This window comes from Spea bombifrons, chromosome 3 (assembly GCF_027358695.1).
Source record: "Spea bombifrons isolate aSpeBom1 chromosome 3, aSpeBom1.2.pri, whole genome shotgun sequence".
In the NCBI taxonomy this organism is placed as follows: Eukaryota; Metazoa; Chordata; class Amphibia; order Anura; family Pelobatidae; genus Spea; species Spea bombifrons.
In genome coordinates, this window is record NC_071089.1 from 46,093,454 (window position 1) to 46,113,190 (window position 19,737).

At 36.8% G+C, this 19,737-nt stretch overlaps 1 protein-coding gene across 8 annotated transcripts in view; it reads right to left on the reverse strand.

Moving 5' to 3' along the window:
• Positions 1-19,737, reverse strand: part of EPB41L2 (erythrocyte membrane protein band 4.1 like 2) — a 113,103-nt gene that overhangs the window by 14,173 nt on the left and 79,193 nt on the right. For 3 of the 8 annotated variants that reach the window (XM_053459243.1, XM_053459248.1, XM_053459244.1), the window contains exons 12-15: positions 17,530-17,696; positions 13,968-14,030; positions 11,959-12,105; positions 90-143 (exon numbers count right to left, since the gene is read on the reverse strand). In XM_053459243.1, the coding sequence (XP_053315218.1) occupies positions 90-143; positions 11,959-12,105; positions 13,968-14,030; positions 17,530-17,696 (431 nt within the window). Of the gene's footprint in view, positions 1-89; positions 144-2,971; positions 3,131-11,958; positions 12,106-13,967; positions 14,031-17,529; positions 17,697-19,737 lie in introns of all 8 variants that reach the window. The other 5 variants (XM_053459249.1, XM_053459246.1, XM_053459250.1 and 2 more) reach the window with 4 other exon arrangements.

Genomic DNA, 19,737 nt, shown 5'->3' on the forward strand with positions numbered 1-19,737 from the left:
TAAAAAAATGATAACTGATGTTAACTGAAAAGTGGAAAATGTGATGGTGATTAAGATGGACAAATTGGTACTTAGAACAATCTGAGCACCTCAAGAGCATCACTCAGTCCAGTGCGCATCCCTCTTGTTCTGGGTAAAAGTTTCTGTGAGACAGAAAGTAACCAGAAGGGAAAGGGTCAATACAGGACACAAAACACTGACATAACATACAGACAATTTACAACAGCTCACAACTATCATGGTTGCAAAACAAACAAAAAAAACCCAACATAAAACAATAGTAAAATAAACACATAATATATGTGAAAAATACCATTAAAATGTACTGAATGCATATCTGCATACATATTCCACATAACCTATACACAAAAACATTATGTTTGATCAGCACAATTTCTGGCTTTTATATGAACATTTTGCTGCTTCTTTTTCTGTTTACATCATGTGCTGCTTAATGTGTTGCATAATTTAACACACTCTGCCAGGGCCCTGGGACATAAAACACTGCTAAAAGACCTGTTTCACACATTCCAAAATAAGTTAGATGCTGGCTACAAACAAACAATGATGTTAACCGTGTATATTTTTTGGTTTCTTTTGCCATGCTAAATAAATTGGTTTTATGATCCATACATCAGGTCTCAAACCAAATAATGGATAACACAAAAATGTTCCATTTAAAACACAAGGTAAAGAGAAGAGAATTATTGGATTTGGGTGAGATTAACACAGCAACATCCAGTTTGTGATTCCTAGGATTCAGCACCTAAACATAGGTTAGGCTAATATATATATCAGAAAATGTAACTAGCTAGCAGAAAACAAAATTCAATTTAGTCTTACATGTCATGGACATTTAGGATACTGGAAGTATGAACTAAGCAAACAAAAAAAAAAAATCCACACTTCAAGGTTAATAATACTTGAAGAATCTAAAGGTAAATGCACAAAAATGTAATAAGACCTAGAGTACCTTGTAAAAGAGATTTTATTCACTAAAGGGAGAGTTAGCAGATGTCGCAAAAGGATTCTGTTTTAGCTCCTTGCCCTTCTTGACTCAAAACTAATGTGTTACTTTAAGTTATATGGAATGACACATTCAATCAAAAACTCAATGACATGTTTACATTTATTCCGTTCTTTATGGACAGGGGTTTTTTTTGTTTTTTTTGGCCCTAATATAGGGCATAGTTTTTGTCATAGATACAGCCTCAGCATTCTGGAAGAAAAGTGGGTCATGGCGGAGAGGGGTTGCTAAAACAACGCTTGTTTCTTTGCTGGCTATCTCTATGCATCTGATTTTCAGGGGATGTTATGTAACCACCGTATTGCAATTGTGATATCTAGATGTGTTACAGTTTGGAAAAATAAACATTTAAACATAAGTTTGCAAAACAAACTTACCAACCTCAAAAATATTGCTATATGAATGTATATACCGTACTATATATATATAGTCATTGCTTATATAAGAAATAAAGCCTTTGTGTCTACTGTTCCAAAATAGAAACATGTCTAGTATTATGTTTTCTGCCACACATGATGTATAAAGATATTGCAAGTTTGCCCCATTAAGAGATGACCTTATTGCACCAGAAATCTTTAGCCATTCTGTTTATCTGCACTATTTATCCATTTTTTAATATGCAAATACAAGTTGTGCCTTTTTTAAGCTTTATATACAGTGCTGTGAAAGAGTATTTGCCCCTTGCCATTTTCTTCTATTTTTGTAACACATCAAATTGAATTTAAATAATAGACATAACCTGTGTCAAGACAAAATGCAGTTTTTAAATGACGATGTCACGTATGTCTTTCTTTTCTTAAATCGTCAAATGATCTAAAACATTTCAATGTGAAAAGCAAAAACAGAAGTAATCAGGATGGGGAAATACTTTTTGACAGCACTGTATACTGTACAGGTACGAAATCACAAGTCACACCAAGAGTACTAGGAATTGCGCTACTTTTCGTTAAATATTGATGCATTTTTATCTTAAGTTCAGCTTTAAGTTCACGAAAAATGGAGATAGGCAACTCAGAAAAAAGTTAGCCCTTCTATAGCATAAAGCAATAGTTTTGCAATGCTAAGTAAACTACTTTCTGAACAGGGAATACATTAAAAGACACTTTGAGGCACTGAAAGTTGACTGTACATGCCTAAACTTAACTTTTTTGAAAACTGTCAGAGCTGGCAAAGTTTTTCTTCTTCTTCTAAAATCGCTCTGTTGAGCGATAGATCAGTAGAAAGCAGTAATCCTGTAATGCAAAGCCCCGGTAGACTGACAATTTTTCAGTTACTGCAGTCTTCTGAACAATATGAACAGCCAACTCACTGTCTGTCTTAGCAGCAGGGATTTCAGTAATGATGCACTGAAATGGTTATGGGACCTTGACAGCTCACACATCTACAAAGTTATGTACATTATTGCATCTTGTGTTTCATGTTTATTTGCGGTATTGATGGCAAACAAGATGAATCACAGGTGCCCCACGGCTTTGAATGCGCTGATCTCTTAACTGCCTCAATTCGGGAACCTTGTCAATGGCACTTTAACAATACTCAATAGAGCTATAATAAAGTTTAAAAGCTCTCAGCATATTAAATGTAAAACCTAAATAAAGCATTTGCACCTGCCAATGCACTTCATGCACAGGCATTATAAAGAGTAAGATGAAGACTACAAACCAATATTGTTATTTTACTAAACTTTTGTTTTCCCTGTGTTTTATTATTGTTTAATTATGATAGATGGAAAACCAATGAAAGGAGATCCTCTGAAGAGTATCTCATCTGAGTAACTTGTAGTTTATTGTAGCAGTTGTTTCAAGGTTTCAGAGCCAGATTAAACCATGAATAAGGTAAGGCTTTATATAATTTTATAGGTTATGATTGCAACCGCAAAAACCTCCCCCCAAAAAAAACAAACAATGAAAAGTATGGAAAGACAAAGACAAAATTAAAAAGCACCTCATGCAGCTGTTGGGAATGAGAGTCAGGAAGTAAGTCAGCAGTTAAGCTATCTTTCACAACACTGCCCTCTGCTGTCCGTTGGGAAGATGGAGTGAAGTTGGATTTCATGCTAGCAAAGCTACTAAACAAAATTGAAGTAATCTCTTCTTCTAGGCTCTAAACAAGTTAGAGAGCACAGTGTTAAAAGGTAAAAGGCAAAGAAGAAACGGAAAGTACAGCGGTAACCTACAAGAAAAAGAGGAGATGTTATGAGAGAGAAAAAAAAAAACACCGAAAAGAATAAGTGATCCTAAATAAGTCTAGGTAGATCTGTCCAGGGTTCTCCAAACTTGGTAAACCAGGGTTTGCAAACCAATACTGGGTTTTGTCAATGCTCTCACTGTAGAATACCTTTGGACACTAATTAATGTTAAAATTAGTAACTACTTACACTGTAAGCTCTACAGGGGATGGAGACTACTTAACTCGAATGACTGCGCTAATTGTAAGCCACACATTAATAATCTCTGAGTTAATAAATGTAGCCACTATATTAATGGGCCTGCCTCACTGGTAAAAAGTTACCTGCCCTCCTCTGTAAGTAAAAGAATTGTCTTAAGTACATGTGATGGCACTGATTCATGAGAAATATTAGTTTGAAGAACACTGGTCTATTCCATTTCCTTTACCTTCATTTTTCATGAAAACACATATATATATGTGTGTGAAAAAAATAATAGTGATCAGGCGCTAATAATTACTATAACAAATGTATGGTAAATATATAAGTGAAACTGCTGCAAAAACTAATAGGGTAACCCCAAAATACCTATAATAAACAAAATATAATAAAGTGTTGCGCCTGTTATAATTGTGACAGTAAATTACTTAACAGTATAATGTGAAATAAACGAAAAACAATACTTATATTGAGTATCACATGGAGATGAGCAATAAGTTTGCTCTGACTTATTTATAGAAACTCCTTTACTATAGAATCCAATAAGTCAGAGCAAACTTATTGCTCATCTCCATGTGAGTGAAACACTATATAAAAGATACACTTGATTCATATATATTTGCGGAAAGCACCATGATTTTTTGTTTCTTTTTTATCTTCATATATTGCAACATATTTTGACAGAACGAATGGAGACTGGAAAATCAATATAAGTATTGTTTTTCGTTTATTTCACATTATACTGTTAAGTAATTTACTGTCACAATTATAACAGGCGCAACACTTTATTATATATATATGTTACTGTGAAAGACCGAAATTGGTGAATGTCGACTTTCACCGGTGAATGTCAACACATACCAAATACGTTGGTGAAAGATCGAATATTTCATTTCATGATATGATATTCGGACACTCACCGGTGAATGTCGACAATCACAGATATGCTCTGGTGGAGGTCGAAAAGAGTACATTCGGACCCTCACCGGTGTATGTCGGAGACAAATAGGCGACTGGCTGTCTCCCGCTGCTGTCAGTCCGTATGCCAAATCCTTTGCTCTGCTGTCAGTCCGTATGCAACTCCCGCCAAATCCTTTGCTCTGCTGTCATTCCGTATGCCAAATCGTTTGTTCTGCTGTCAGTCCGTATGCAACTCCCGCCAAATCGTTTGTTCTGCTGTCAGTCCGTATGCCAAATCCTTTGTTCTGCTGTCAGTCCGTATGCAACGTTTGATGGTGCGAGTAACGTTTTCTACATTTTTTACGACACCCTTATTTATAATCAATGGATACCGCAGTGAATCGTGATCTTTTTCTTGAAAAGTTAAATGCATTAATTGCGGAAAAACGAGAAGACAATTGTTTTTATTTTTCTCAAGAAAAGTACTCTAAAATACTTTCTGAAGTGGTTTCTGCTAAAACTAAGTGCAATACACCTTTGGATTACAGACGATTAAAACGTTTTGATGTTTTAAAAATTAATGATGAAGAGAAGTTAATTGTACCATTAAAACAAGGAGACACGAATATCCAGTATTATGTTACCAATGAGGAATTGTTCAGTATACTATATGAAACTCACACCAGAATAGGCCACGGAGGAAGAACACGTATGCTGAAAGAATTGCAAGTTAAATACAAAAATATTACGTATGAAGTTGTCATGTTGTATTTAAATTTATGCAAACAGTGTCAAATGAAACACAGTGCACCTAAGAAAGGTATTGTTGTGAAACCAATGGTCAGTTCTGAGTTAAACTCAAGATGTCAAGTTGATCTGATAGATCTACAGTCAAACAGCGATGGCGAATATAAATTCATAATGGTTTACCAAGATCATTTAACTAAGTTTGTCCAGCTACGACCTTTGAAAACTAAGAGAGCTGAAGAAGTAGCGCATCACGTTCTTTCAATATTTTTAACATTTGGTGCTCCAGCAATATTGCAATCAGATAATGGTAGAGAATTCAGTAATCAAGTCATATCCGAACTATGCGCTATGTGGAAAGATGTTAAGATAGTCCATGGAAAGCCTCGTCACAGTCAAACACAAGGCTCAGTTGAAAGGGCCAATCAAGATATACAGAATATGCTATCCGCATGGATGAACGATAACGATACAAATAAATGGTCAGATGGTTTACCCTTTGTACAATTTGCCAAGAACACTACATACCACGAAGGAATACGCCAAAGTCCTTATGAAGCCATGTTTGGCGTTAAGGCTAAAAGAGGCATAGCATCGTCTTTTTTGCCTAGCGAACTAATCGCAAATATTGAAACCGAAGAACAACTCAAAGAAATTGCCAATACTTGTGAAACCGAAAAACAGCATGAAGAAACTGTTGATACTTCTGAAAAAAATTTGTGCGGTGGTCTTTCGGAAAACCATATTTCAAGGAAAAATATTGAAGAGGACCTGCATTCTACTACGTTTCCACATCAAGCTCTAACTGGAAAACACGAGTTAATTTCAAGAAAAAGAGCGGCCGCGAAAGAGAATCTTGTACTGCAAGCAAACAAAATGTTACGCACCTCACAAAAACAATTTCCTCCTGCTCAAATTGGCGATAGTGTACGAATACAAGTGCCTGATGTCGACCGTGGTCGTACAGATAGCCGAAATGTGTTAGCGGTTGTTGTTGGGATAGAAGACTCCGACTTCTATAAACTGGCAAATAAAAATGGTACCCTCAAGCAGCTTTACACACGTAACCAGTTCGTAATTTGTAAAGAAAAGTTACTTTCCATAAATGAGATTTCGGCTCAAGAAATTTCGCTGAGAGAAGCAGCTGCAGCTAATTCGAGAAGCGGCGGGCAAGGCTATACACGCTGTCATTGCAAAAGGAAGTGTTCCACAAATAAATGCAGTTGCAAAAGCAAGGGACTTCTGTGTAATTCAAAATGTCATAATAGTTTCAGTTGTTGCAATAAATAAGTTAATGTAGTTGCAAAAGCAAGGGACTTCTGTGTAATTCAAGATGTCATAATAGTTTCAGTTGTTGCAATAAATAAGTTAATGTAGTTGCAAAAGCAAGGGACTTCTGTGTAATTCAAAATGTCATAATTGTTTCAGTTGTTGCAATAAATAAGTTTCTAATCACATAATTGAATCCTTTTATTATCACCCTTGTGATATTTTATCGCCGCTGAAATACGGAGAAGAAAATAGAAATCTCCGACATTCACCATTAGTACTTGGTGAATGTCGACATTGGCCGGTGTAAGTAAGAAATAAGGGTATTTAGCAATTATTTTGGACATACACCAAGCGACTATGTGAATGTTGTGACTTGATTACTGGACATACTGGACATACTGGACATACTGGACATACTGGACATACTGGATTACTGGACATACACCAAGCGACTATGTGAATGTTGTGACTTGATTACTGAATTAGATCTATCAGATCAACTTGACATCTTGAGTTTAACTCAGAACTGACCATTGGTTTCACAACAATACCTTTCTTAGGTGCACTGTGTTTCATTTGACACTGTTTGCATAAATTTAAATACAACATGACAACTTCATACGTAATATTTTTGTATTTAACTTGCAATTCTTTCAGCATACGTGTTCTTCCTCCGTGGCCTATTCTGGTGTGAGTTTCATATAGTATACTGAACAATTCCTCATTGGTAACATAATACTGGATATTCGTGTCTCCTTGTTTTAATGGTACAATTAACTTCTCTTCATCATTAATTTTTAAAACATCAAAACGTTTTAATCGTCTGTAATCCAAAGGTGTATTGCACTTAGTTTTAGCAGAAACCACTTCAGAAAGTATTTTAGAGTACTTTTCTTGAGAAAAATAAAAACAATTGTCTTCTCGTTTTTCCGCAATTAATGCATTTAACTTTTCAAGAAAAAGATCACGATTCACTGCGGTATCCATTGATTATAAATAAGGGTGTCGTAAAAAATGTAGAAAACGTTACTCGCACCATCAAACGTTGCATACGGACTGACAGCAGAACAAAGGATTTGGCATACGGACTGACAGCAGAACAAACGATTTGGCGGGAGTTGCATACGGACTGACAGCAGAACAAACGATTTGGCATACGGAATGACAGCAGAGCAAAGGATTTGGCGGGAGTTGCATACGGACTGACAGCAGAGCAAAGGATTTGGCATACGGACTGACAGCAGCGGGAGACAGCCAGTCGCCTATTTGTCTCCGACATACACCGGTGAGGGTCCGAATGTACTCTTTTCGACCTCCACCAGAGCATATCTGTGATTGTCGACATTCACCGGTGAGTGTCCGAATATCATATCATGAAATGAAATATTCGATCTTTCACCAACGTATTTGGTATGTGTTGACATTCACCGGTGAAAGTCGACATTCACCAATTTCGGTCTTTCACAGTAACATATATATATCTATATGAGTTTACGAGGTCTAATATTACACCTTGCAGAACAATTATGTTCTACAGGACCATACAGTTAATACATTTTCATATTTTCGTCCCATTTTACAATAAGTTAAAAAAAAGACATCTAAGAACAAAAAAGAGGTGCAGTTGTACATAGAAGAGCCACACTGTTTGAAAGGCTGTCTTTAATAAATTATTTACAGTTTCCTTTGATCATTACAATATGAGTTTAAAGGGGACATCCCATGGAGAAAAAAAATATTTGTATTTGAGCATAAAATACAGTGCTGTATACCGTAATGCAAATTAGCATTGACAATAACCAGTTTTTATCTCATTTTACCTGCAGACCTGGTGACTGTCATTGTTACGTTGTGATATTTTGGGTGGCTTTCCCTGCTGCAACAATACACTGAGATGATTTGTTATGGCAATGCTATAAGATCCATTCCTACCCTAGACCCTAGTTATTAGTCATGTGTACAGGTGGGAGATTAAGACTAAACCATTTTATTGTCTAATAACAGCCTTATACCCTAGTTGAGAAGCTGCTTTGTGGATGGAGAAAGAACACTTATCTGTTGGATTGTAGCTTCAGAGCAAAAAAGTGGCTGGCAATAGTTGACAATATCTTTTTGCCTAAATTACAAAGCTTCACATGCACTTGCTAAACGCAAGCAATTCAATAAGTCTTCTAAAGTCCCTCAAGACGGACTTGTTTATGAACACCAACTATGGGAGTCCAGCAACGTTAGTTAACTAGTGTTTTCAATGCGATACACTGGCTGGTCCATCACAAAGAGTGGCTCTTTTACCTCTTGTGTAGTATAACTTAACTAGTTCTAGATTGCAAGCTCAGTACACCAGGGCCTTCCTACAACTTTGCACTACCTCTCATGTCCGGTTTCCCCTTTGTACAGTGTTGCACAATATAATGGTGCTATAATTCAATAGTGTATAATAGTAATAAACATTTGCCTTGTCTTAATAGTGGTTACAAATGTAACCAACTAAAATGATGTTTTATTAATCATACTATGTACACATTAAAAATTCTACTCTTCCTGCTATAACGTATGTACTTATAGAAACAATAAAATGACAATCAATTTCACATTTACAAATATGATGATATATGATATGATACATAGTGGATGCATACCTCAAATCTCAGTAATGTTATTTTTTTCCATTAACCCACATATAATGTAAAGCTAGCATGATAATTGAAGGAAACGATCGTGATCAATAGGCAAACTACATTACATTTGTTTCCATATCGCAAGCAGATTCCGTATCGTCGTTACAATAGGGTACAGTGAAAGTAAATTAGAACTTAACGGATGTTAACCATACGGGTACCGAAAGTGAAGTGTGCCCTGCTCTTGCGAGCTTACAATCTACTTGGTGGTTAAGGAGGAACCAGACTAGCCAGATAATTGAAGCACTACACCCCAGCCATTAGCCAATTATTTGTTATGGTTAGTCAACTTCAGCAAATGTCTCCTATAGGAATGGCTATGATCAAAACCTTACTTGGTCCTTGGTTTTCTCTTACATTCAGGATAGTCTTATATCTACCCATGTGTGTTTAAATACCCTCACTGCCACTTATGCTGTAAGGCTATCATCCTCTCAGTCAAGTAAAACTTCCTCGCATTACTTGTATTCCTCTTCTAATTTTAAACGACTTCATGTGTTCCTTTGATATATACTTCCATCATGTACTCTATTAAGTCATGGATGTGAATGTTTAACACACTGGGACTCATGAGTATTTTCTCATAAATATTAATAAAAAAAGTAGTATGTAAAGAACTATTACAAATTTCAACCTTTACAACATTTTTGAAATTGTTTACTTTTATTATCTTGTTGGATTGGTCCTCGTTTGATACCTAAAGAGATCTCAAGGCCTGAAATGGAGGGGTAGAGAATTTTCTAGAATGCATGTAAACAAAAATGGCCTTAACATGTCATTTTACCTTATTGCTGCATTTTCTAGGTTTCAACTAGAGTCTCCAAATAGTATTTTTACTTTCTGGGAAGGAGTGGTGTATGGCCACAATGACTGCCTGCTGGGTTCTACCCACTCTCAACCCTTTTAATTAAAGTCTAATCGGAGCTAGCCCCACCCCTTGATCACAGCCACACCCAGGAGAAGAGGAGGTCCAGGGAAATTCACAGGTATAAATATCCCTCTATGATGGAACCCTCCATCACTGTGCCCCCTGGAGAGGCCTGAGAGCCAGCCTCCTCCCTACAGACTACCGTCCCTGGCTTTGTAAAGGCTTCTGTGTTTAGGTACAGGGGGTCAGTTTCTACTGATTTTCCCCCTGGTACAGGTTTTACCATATTTCCTAAATATTGGAGACTCTGAGGACCTGATAGTGATTTGGAATTGGTCCTGTATTTTGCCAACACAGATGATGCTTTACATTTATTTGTGTATTATAAGTTTTCCCTGTGTCTCCCTGTTTTCAGCTACCCCCAGCAGTATATTATCTCATCACTTGCTGAGGGGATTAACTCTTGCAGACAGCCAAGATATGCAACCAGGGAGTGACAAGCCATTGTTTCAATTAATCTGTTTAATGTCTGACCCCCCACATGGTGCACTAATATGTTGTTTAAATCAGCATTTCTCCACCCCCCCTTTTGTATTCCACTATGTTCAAAATTCATTTATGTCCGTATAAAAACCCTGTGTGTCACTCTAAATAAACTGTTCTTGTACTTCACCCTGTGTTAAGCCTCGGCTAGTGATTTGGGTGACTGGAGAGTCGGTGCTTTGGAGTGTACCCATATACAGTTCTTGGAAGAGCTAGGAAGCAGCAATTGACGTATGTACCCAGTCGGGGTACAGAGGGTCCCGTCACACACTGCATCATATACTCCAATTATTGCACGTTTGTCTAGAACAGCAGTATAATATATAACCCCCCTTCCCTTCTGTGTACATTAACCAAGGCTGTAGGCGTATTCTGGCCCAGGCGAAATAGGTCTTGGATGGGAGCTTCACTGCTTAAAAGGAAGTTCAATGATCCCGCCAACCGGTCTCACTAAAGCTATGGAAGACATTGCCAAGTTGGCACAGCTTCCATAAATAATTTCTGCCTGGAGCTGCGCATTCTTAAAATGCAGAGATCCAGGATATGAAATCATATCAAGGCCCTCAACAGTATGGACAGCAGGGCAGAGGTGGCAACTGGTGGCACTGCCCTGCATTCAGCCTAGGGCAGTGATGAAGGCTGCAGCTAGTGTGGATTCAGTAGCGTCTCAGCTCCTGTATTTGTAGGTCCTCCAAATTCCAAATAAAAAAAATATATAATAAGAAAAATCACTTTTCCTGGATGCTTATTTTCATTCTGTTTGCATGATTGACTTTAATTATAGTGTTATATAATTGCTGAACACAGGAATATATTCCATAATGTATAAAACCAGTATGCACAAAATGACAACTCGGTTTTAAACGGTCCTTGACTCGGTTGTCTTGAAATTTAATGGCCAATCCATTTACTAAAATGACTGTAAAATGTGGCACATCTAAAGGAAAAAAAAACTTATACTTAGTTTATTCCTAAATTGATCTACATTTTGTACAATTAAATACATAAACATATTTCACATTTCTGCTAGGTCCACTTTCTGATTAGGAACACCTAAATATGTAGTCTTTATATTCCTCTATATTCGCCTCATAATAATGCATACGTTTATAAGCGGAATAATGCTGCAACAGTACTTTTTGGCAACTCAGGAAAGTGGAAAACTACAGTATATAACCTCCAATAGACATTTAATTTTATGCATATCACCATCTACGTGAAAGGCAAGGCATAAAACACATGAAGCTTAAATACAATTATATTAAAACAGAAGCACTCAAAACTATACCATATCTGAATGTGCAGATAGCAAATGGGGAAAAAAGTGAACAAATAATGTATCCTTCAAGAGGGTAGACAACTGACCACCCATGGTGATGTTTAGTACACTAATAGGGTTACATTGTTAAAATATTACCATTAATAAGATTAGCTTGCCTCTGATACAAAATCTAATAGAAAGGGTTCTTAACCAAATATCTTTTATAAAACAAAAATCGTGTTCACTTTGCATGCATGAGAAAAGGTGGTGACATACCCCGTGCGTCTGTAGAGATAAGGGAGTGATACATCGCTTTTCCCATTCGTTTGGGCGTGGCTCAGGTGTAGATTCCATGAAACTGCGCTTGAGCTCACTAATGCTAGCCTGATGTTTCAATAATTCATCCTGTGACTTATCCAGATCCTAGCAATGAACAAGCAGGACATTGCTCGACACTAACACAATGGAGGCTTTTATACAAAACTGAGCCCCGTAGAGACGGAACAGATGAAAAGACAAACGTCTGATCTGAAATATTTGTGCGAAAATGATGTTTAAAGCTTATTACTATAACATCAGACATAGTCATAACAAAAAGGGCATTTTCTGAATATAAAAAGGTATGAAACCTTTAAGCCTTCACAGCACAGGAGGAAGCCATTTTAAATCGGACTTTCTTCCTGGACTTCGTGAGCATAAGGCCACACTTCAACATCAAAAAAGAAAATGGCTGTACATGCAGGACTTCATTGTATTTCTTGGACTTCCTTTTGAAAATGAACAGAAAATACACTGAAATATATGGAAAAGCCTTCTTAAATAAAGTGATATATAATTCACTTAATGTAGTCAATCCAAATTACGGACTGTTTTCCTCATCAGCTAAGGCCAAGTGGGAATGCGCTCAAGATCCATTACATTAGATTCCTGAAAGGAAATAATGCATGTTTTTTTTGTGTTAACCTGAACCTCTTAATTTCCTGAGATTTAACAGGTTATCCAATATCTGTTAAAAGTCATACATATTCAGTAGGGAAACATTAACACAGATTCAAAGAATTTTGCAAGAACTTCAGATCAGACACTTGCCTGGAAGTTAAACACAATTTACTTAAAATATTATAATGGTTATCTCGAGCTTTGCACTACCAAATAGTTGTTAATATTCTCCTCTTTAATCGTGAGGAAAACTATTTCGGTTGGTGCAAAGCTAGGGCAGAAAGCCAATCCATTAAACCTTGTTTTAGTAGGTTACAGATCAAAACTGTGAATGCATTGCTAAAGCTGCAAACAGCAGTGTAATGGATTAGTCAGGTTATCAGGACCTGTAAGGCTGCATGACTAATAAAATGTCCAAAAGATGAGAGAAGAAAAGAAGAAAGAAGAAAAGAAGAAAGAAGAAAAATGTAAGACTTAAACTGCTGTACTTTAACTGTGACACAAGGATTGTGGCCAGCCCTGTCAACTCATTCCATATCTTATGAGGTTTGTTTCAAAACTTTCCATCTCTTTTAATATATTACCACAGTGTAACATAAGGCAAAGATCACTAGAGACTAATGCCTTTTTCCAACACAAAATGAGTTGAAGATGCAGCAGTTGTGGTGAATTATGAATTAAAACCTGAACAACAGGTTATTGGGGATAACAATGATGTTTATTCACTAATATGTCAGTATGAAGGTTGGTTATGCAATCAAGTCTTAGTGAGTTTCTGCTTGTAGTTGGCCCTGCATAACGCTTAGAAGAGCCTAATTCATCTCACAGATTTAGAAATGTGTTATGCAGGGCCAGCTTGACCTTTTCCCTCAAGGGAAAGTTAATGGAGGTAGATCTTTACAGTATTTAAGCTATGACTACTTTGTAGAACTTTTTTTGTGTTGTAAACTTGCACACAAGCTAAATATCAATAAGCTTGACCGGTTCCTGACCTAGAATGTTAGTATCTGTAAGTCTCCTTTGTCCTGATTTGAGTTCAAGAAAAATGTCTAAAGATAGTTCAGCAAAGGTATGGTTTAGGAAACACTAACAGATCGATTTGTTTGAGGTCACTACAGGGTTGCTTACTCCCTGTTGCCACATTTGAAACAGAATAAGCAAACAATCTCAAAGTCAAAGCTTCAGAAAAGCGGTTACATACACTTTACACCATGCAGTCTTTTTTTGGCAGACTCTCCCCGCCGACCCACATGCATCTCATGCGCTTTATCCTTATGAGCTTGCGAGTGACATGCTGACCCTTGCAGCCTTGGCAGCCCATGAGAACAGAATGCAGTTATACAAACCTCCAACATTAAATTGCTATGCCTCACATAAATATTCGCTCCTTCTATTCTCAAGGACTTGCTCTGTGAAATTTAAATCAACAATGGGGGGAAAATGAGCAAAATAAAACACACGACTTGAAGCAAGCAAACTTAGGTATATAGCACTGATAAGCTTCAGATAAACTGTGAAGCGTTTCGGACAAATTACAAAACCAAATATTTTTTTATTTTTCATATATTTTTTTTAATTACATTGCGCTATGATTTAATAATATATATATCTATCACATGTTATCTGAAGCATGAAAAAAGCACAGTCAAAAACCAAATGCAAGTTAGGAGACCACTATTGTTTCTTAAAAACTTTTTCCAATAAGACAACATGGGATGCAGATTACATTGAGTAGTAATAGCACTCAACACCTGTTGGCCTTGCATTTCATCCTCTTCTTTATCCATCTGGAACCATGTATATTAGTCAATAACAAAATAAAAACTAGTTAGTGCAGAAGGTAAGGGGGACGTGAAAACATATGTAAATAAGTGCCAACTTAATTCCAGGGAGAAATATGTATGGCACATTAAGGGCTATTACTTACTATTCATTTTATTGAAATCCCGCTTGTTATATATAAATAATAAAAATACCGGTACTAATACAAATGTAAATAATTTTTTTTCCCTATGTGACATTGTACATTATAACATTTACAAACTAAATCTGATATTTTAATATGAAGTAATATCTTAAAGAGAGAATATTAGCAATTAAAGCTTGTGTATAAAGTACTACTGTGTATAGCAGCATTAGAACACTTTGTTAACACAATGGAAGTTTCCAGTGATTGCTTTGGTAATAAAGACTTCTTTTAACCATTGTACAAGAACTGCTCATTATCAATATATATTTCATAGCAGATTTGTTTTGAAATCTATTGTAAATGTGCATCTTTTGCATAATTGGGCTGCAATAGATGCCCTTTCGTACACTTGGACAGTGTATAAGTATTCTATATGAATTACATATGAGTGCAGGTTTTTATTTGGATCTTTTTGAATATGCATTTAGGAACTGATAGAACTAATATAAACTATGATAAACGTTGGGTGCAGCCTACACTTATGTGTTAGCACATTAGATTTCTATGTAACAAGCTAGATTACATCATATATTTATTGGAGTTTGTGTCCCTTAATGCTGTCTTCTGGTATGAATAAATTTAATTTCACACATGAAGAACAGGATTTTTTACTAAAAAGAAAAAGCAAGACAATATAACTATATAAATACAAGGTTATGGGCATTTGAATCAAACCTAGGAATAAAGTAGTATAAAAGGTTTTAATAGTAATTTTAACATTACTAGTTAACAGTAAGTATTTTTTTTAATAAAATAATTACATTTTTATCCAAAGCTGCTCATTATAAACTGCTAGAAGCTCCATCTATACACAGAGGTATTAACATTGTATTCAGATCTGAGAATGCATAGATTTCCTGGTAATAAGGCTAACTTAATCTAGGTTGAGTTTGAACTTTAAGTAAATTTAAACCAAGATACAGAAGTGAAATCTAGGTGCAAGTGGCATCTTTAAGCAACAGTATTACACACCTCCTCTTCCTCTGCTTTGTCACTCGGGTCATAGTCATTAAAGGAGCCCAATGAAGACGTCTTAGGCTCCAGGAAGCAGAGAGACAGAGCAAGAGGAGGGGAAATGGTTAATGCAAATGGTAGACACTGGGAAGCGGAGAGCAGCAACACAAAGATGAGGAGAAGGGAAGGGATGAATGAAGGAGATGTGAGAGGAACATATTGTTGGAGACCTGGGGGAAGGAAAGAGATGCAAACCTCTGGCAGACTGGGGAAACTAATGTATCCATCCTCATCAAGCACTGAAGGAACCTTAAATGGAAATAACTTACAAAAACTGAATGAAAAAAAGCCACACCCCATTGTTCTACATTTAAAAGGCATATGTTTAGTGTGAACAGCCGGGGCAGAAGAGTGGCTGCCTAAATCACAAGTGGAATCAGGTAATTTTGAGGGGGACCCATCCTGAGACACGCTCCTTTTACACTCATTCAAACTAATGTCTAGCGCACTGAAAGATAACCGACACTGCTCCTCTCCCGTGTCTTCCTCTGAAGTATCTGAATAAATGTCCATCTCTGGAATGACTGGCAGGCTTGCCATAATGGTATGAGAGCCGTGAATGGGTGATAGTGAGAATGGGTGACTGAGCTATACCAACCAATCCAGCAGCAGGTGGAATGAAAGTGCATTAAAATATAGTTTAAACCCAAATTGTGAGAAGAATGTGCACGCAACAGGAACAGAGAAAGAAAAAAAGATAGAGAGAACAATGTTAGTCAGAGATACATTTAGGCAGTGCTAACACTATCAATGCAAACACAAATCCAGAACTGAAAATGCCCATATAACGTAAGACTACACTGTGAACCTGAGCCACTAAACTATAATCAGTTGATATGACAAAGTGGAAAAATAAGGCTGCTGCCACTGGAACTAAGACTGAATCCCTGCAAGGCACACCAACATCAGGAAAAAAGGCAGAAGAATTACACAGAGGGGAGTCAATTAGCATAACACAAAGCAGTTTATGGTTTCTCAAAAAAGCTTGGCACAATGAAAATGGGGTCAAAATACCTTTAATGTGGAACTATTGTGAATCTGACTAAATCCTAATGTTCAGAATGCGAATGTATTTATCTTTCAAAGACACAGAGGTAAAGAGAGAGATTCTGAAGCCATGCTATGCGAGGCACAGTAAATGCAGACTTTGGACATGAACATAGTAGCTCAGCAGCCACATACTTCTAAAAGAATAACTTAAAAGCACGTAGCATCACTATCACTTGCAATAGAATTCCACAACTGGATGCTTTGTAAAACTTACAGCTATTGGGCAGGACTTTTTTATGACATCCATCTACATATTTATTTATAAAAAGGTACAGTAGGAGGAGAAGTAATTTGGTAGTTGTAAAATCAATTCAAACAATAAGATGAGATTTTTTTCTCTGTGTTTTTGTTCGTTTTAACAATATGCTCATTAAAGTTAAGCTATTTAGAGTGGAATTAAGCATTTCCTGAAAGGTTTTAAATATTTTAAAATATATTTTTAAATATTTGATTTGCAGTATTTTACTATTACATAACTCTGCTACATGTAGTGGAAAACATGTATAGCAGTAAAGATCAGTTAATTGTGTATCTAATATTATAATACAAATGTAGACATACATACATACATAAAGTATGTGGTTTTATTAATAATATAATGGTTTTGGATTTAATTTATTATATGCACCCTCATATCAAATACCCTTCTTCCCCACACTAATGCAACTGATATAAACATATAGACAGAAGGGTTACATTGACTTATTTAGAGCTCTAGAAACAGCTTGGCGATCTGTAATGGAAACATATTTCAGCATATAGCACATCAGACAAAACAGTAAAGCAGCCATTACATCCAACATGGGGATCGAGAATTCCTCAAATGCAATATAAATTTCTTATGACAATCACTTCTGACTTGCACTTCTCCTTACCTTTGTATCTTTCAGTTGTGCCTCCTCAGACTCTGGAGATGAAGCACCATTCATGCTTTCTTGCACAAAAGCCTCTGTGCTCAAAATCCTTCCATCAACAGCACTACCTGCCTCAATGACCTGGGGCTCTTTTAGCAGACTCTGGTCTGAGATGGTACCAATAGGAGCTGGTGACAGAACAGAAATAACTTTAATAATACCTGGAAATTGCCTAAATGAGTTGACCCTGAGGCTCTTGAAATACTAACCCTGTGATTGCCCATAGCGAACATTCTCTGTATTCACTCGCCAAATGTGTTAACTAAATGATTCTAATACCGGTCCTCATGGAAACCTTTACCTTTCATTATTTTGAGATACACTTGAGTCACAAGTATCCCAGCAGAGATATCAACCATAACACACCGATACCAATATCATCAATTGGGAAACTTGTACATAATCAAAGCAGTGTAGAATAGGAGTCAGTTCCCTAATGTGTGACCCTGAGAATCTGCCTCTTTACCCTGAAACCCTAAACAGTGGAAAGGGAGAGGTCTTTCTACTGCTAATACCTCTCCCAATACAACCAAGCATTCTGCTAGCACTTCCTGCTGCTCTATTGGATTTTTTACCTACCTTTAAGTCCTCTTAAAAGATTAACCCCTAATTTCCTTTCCTCTGATGTTGAGGTTAGGACAGTATTGAACATTCTATACTCTGCCCTTGAGCTTTTATGGCCTAGGTGCATTATCATACACATTAACCATCAGCTCTGATTGTTTTTTCTAATTTACCCAAGTCATTTGCCATTTGGCTTATCCCTCTAGTAACATCAACCCTGTTGCAAATCTTTGTGTCATCAGTAAAAAAAAAAAAAAAAACTTCTAATCAAGACCTTCAGCACTATCACTAATAAAATTATAAAGGAGGATAGATCAGAGTACAGATCCCTAAAGTACCCCACTACTGTGATTGAGAGATCGGCAGTTCAGATATACGGTATATATAATTTGTTATTGATTGTTAAACACAACTATATATAAACAGCAATCACACTCCTATCATGCACAGGCATATCTAGATTCCAACATGTACTGGCTGACTTTTCATGATAGGAGTGTGATTGCTGCTAACAATCATATAAATAATATTGTTGCTGAAATCACACTCCTATCATGCCCAGGTTCTAGCATGTACTGGTTGCCTGGGAATGATAACAGTGTGATTGCTGTTAACAATTAATATTGTTATTGCATTTTTTGTCGTGTTACTTTTATTAAAAGTATTGATTTTTTTTTAAGGAGGGGGGTCATTTTCGGTTTGGTTTCGGCCAAGTGAATCCTGAATTTTCAGTTTTGGTCCATAATTTTCATTTTGGTGCATCCCTACTTTTAACCCCATATATCCCAGAGTGGCATATAGGGGTATAAGGCATTTCTGGGGGCAGAGTGGCAAGCTTGGAGGCAGATATGCATAACTGGGGGGGGGGGTTGGCAAATAAAAGGAAATAATATATATATATATATATATATATATTTTTTTTTTTCTCAATGATGGCTTTTGTTAAATATGAAAAAAACATGTTATTTACTAGTAAAACTTTTTTCCTATAGTGTCGTCTTATGTTGAGGCTTTTTCCTTTTTTCCTAAATTAATATTCAGATTTTGGGGGGTCGTCAAATATGGTAATTCACATGTAAACAAATTTTTCATATTTAATAAAAACTGATTGAGAAAAATGCATTTTTTGTTTATGCCTTATAACCCCTTATATGCCACTCTGCCCCCCCAGAAATGCCTTATACCCCCCTATATGCCACTCTGCCCCCCTGATATTCCTTTTAACCCCCTATATGCCACTCTGCCTCCCTGATATTCCTTTTAACCCCCTATATGCCACTCTGCCTCCCTGATATTCCTTTTAACCCCCTATACGCCACTCTGCCTCGCCGATATTCCTTTTAACCCACGATACGCCACTTTGCCTCCAGAAAGACCTATCCCCCCCATATGCCACTCTTACCCTCCCCCGACTTACCAGTGCTTCCCTAGACTTCTCCCCATGCTTCAGATTCCTTGGTGTGTAGTGGTGGCAGCCAGTGAACGTCTGTGCAATGCGCACAGACAACATCCACTGCTGCCGGCACTTACCAGTACCGGAAGGTCATGTGATGCAGGGGCTCCATCATAGAAGCCCCGGCAGAAGTGCTGGCAGCACGGGAGGTT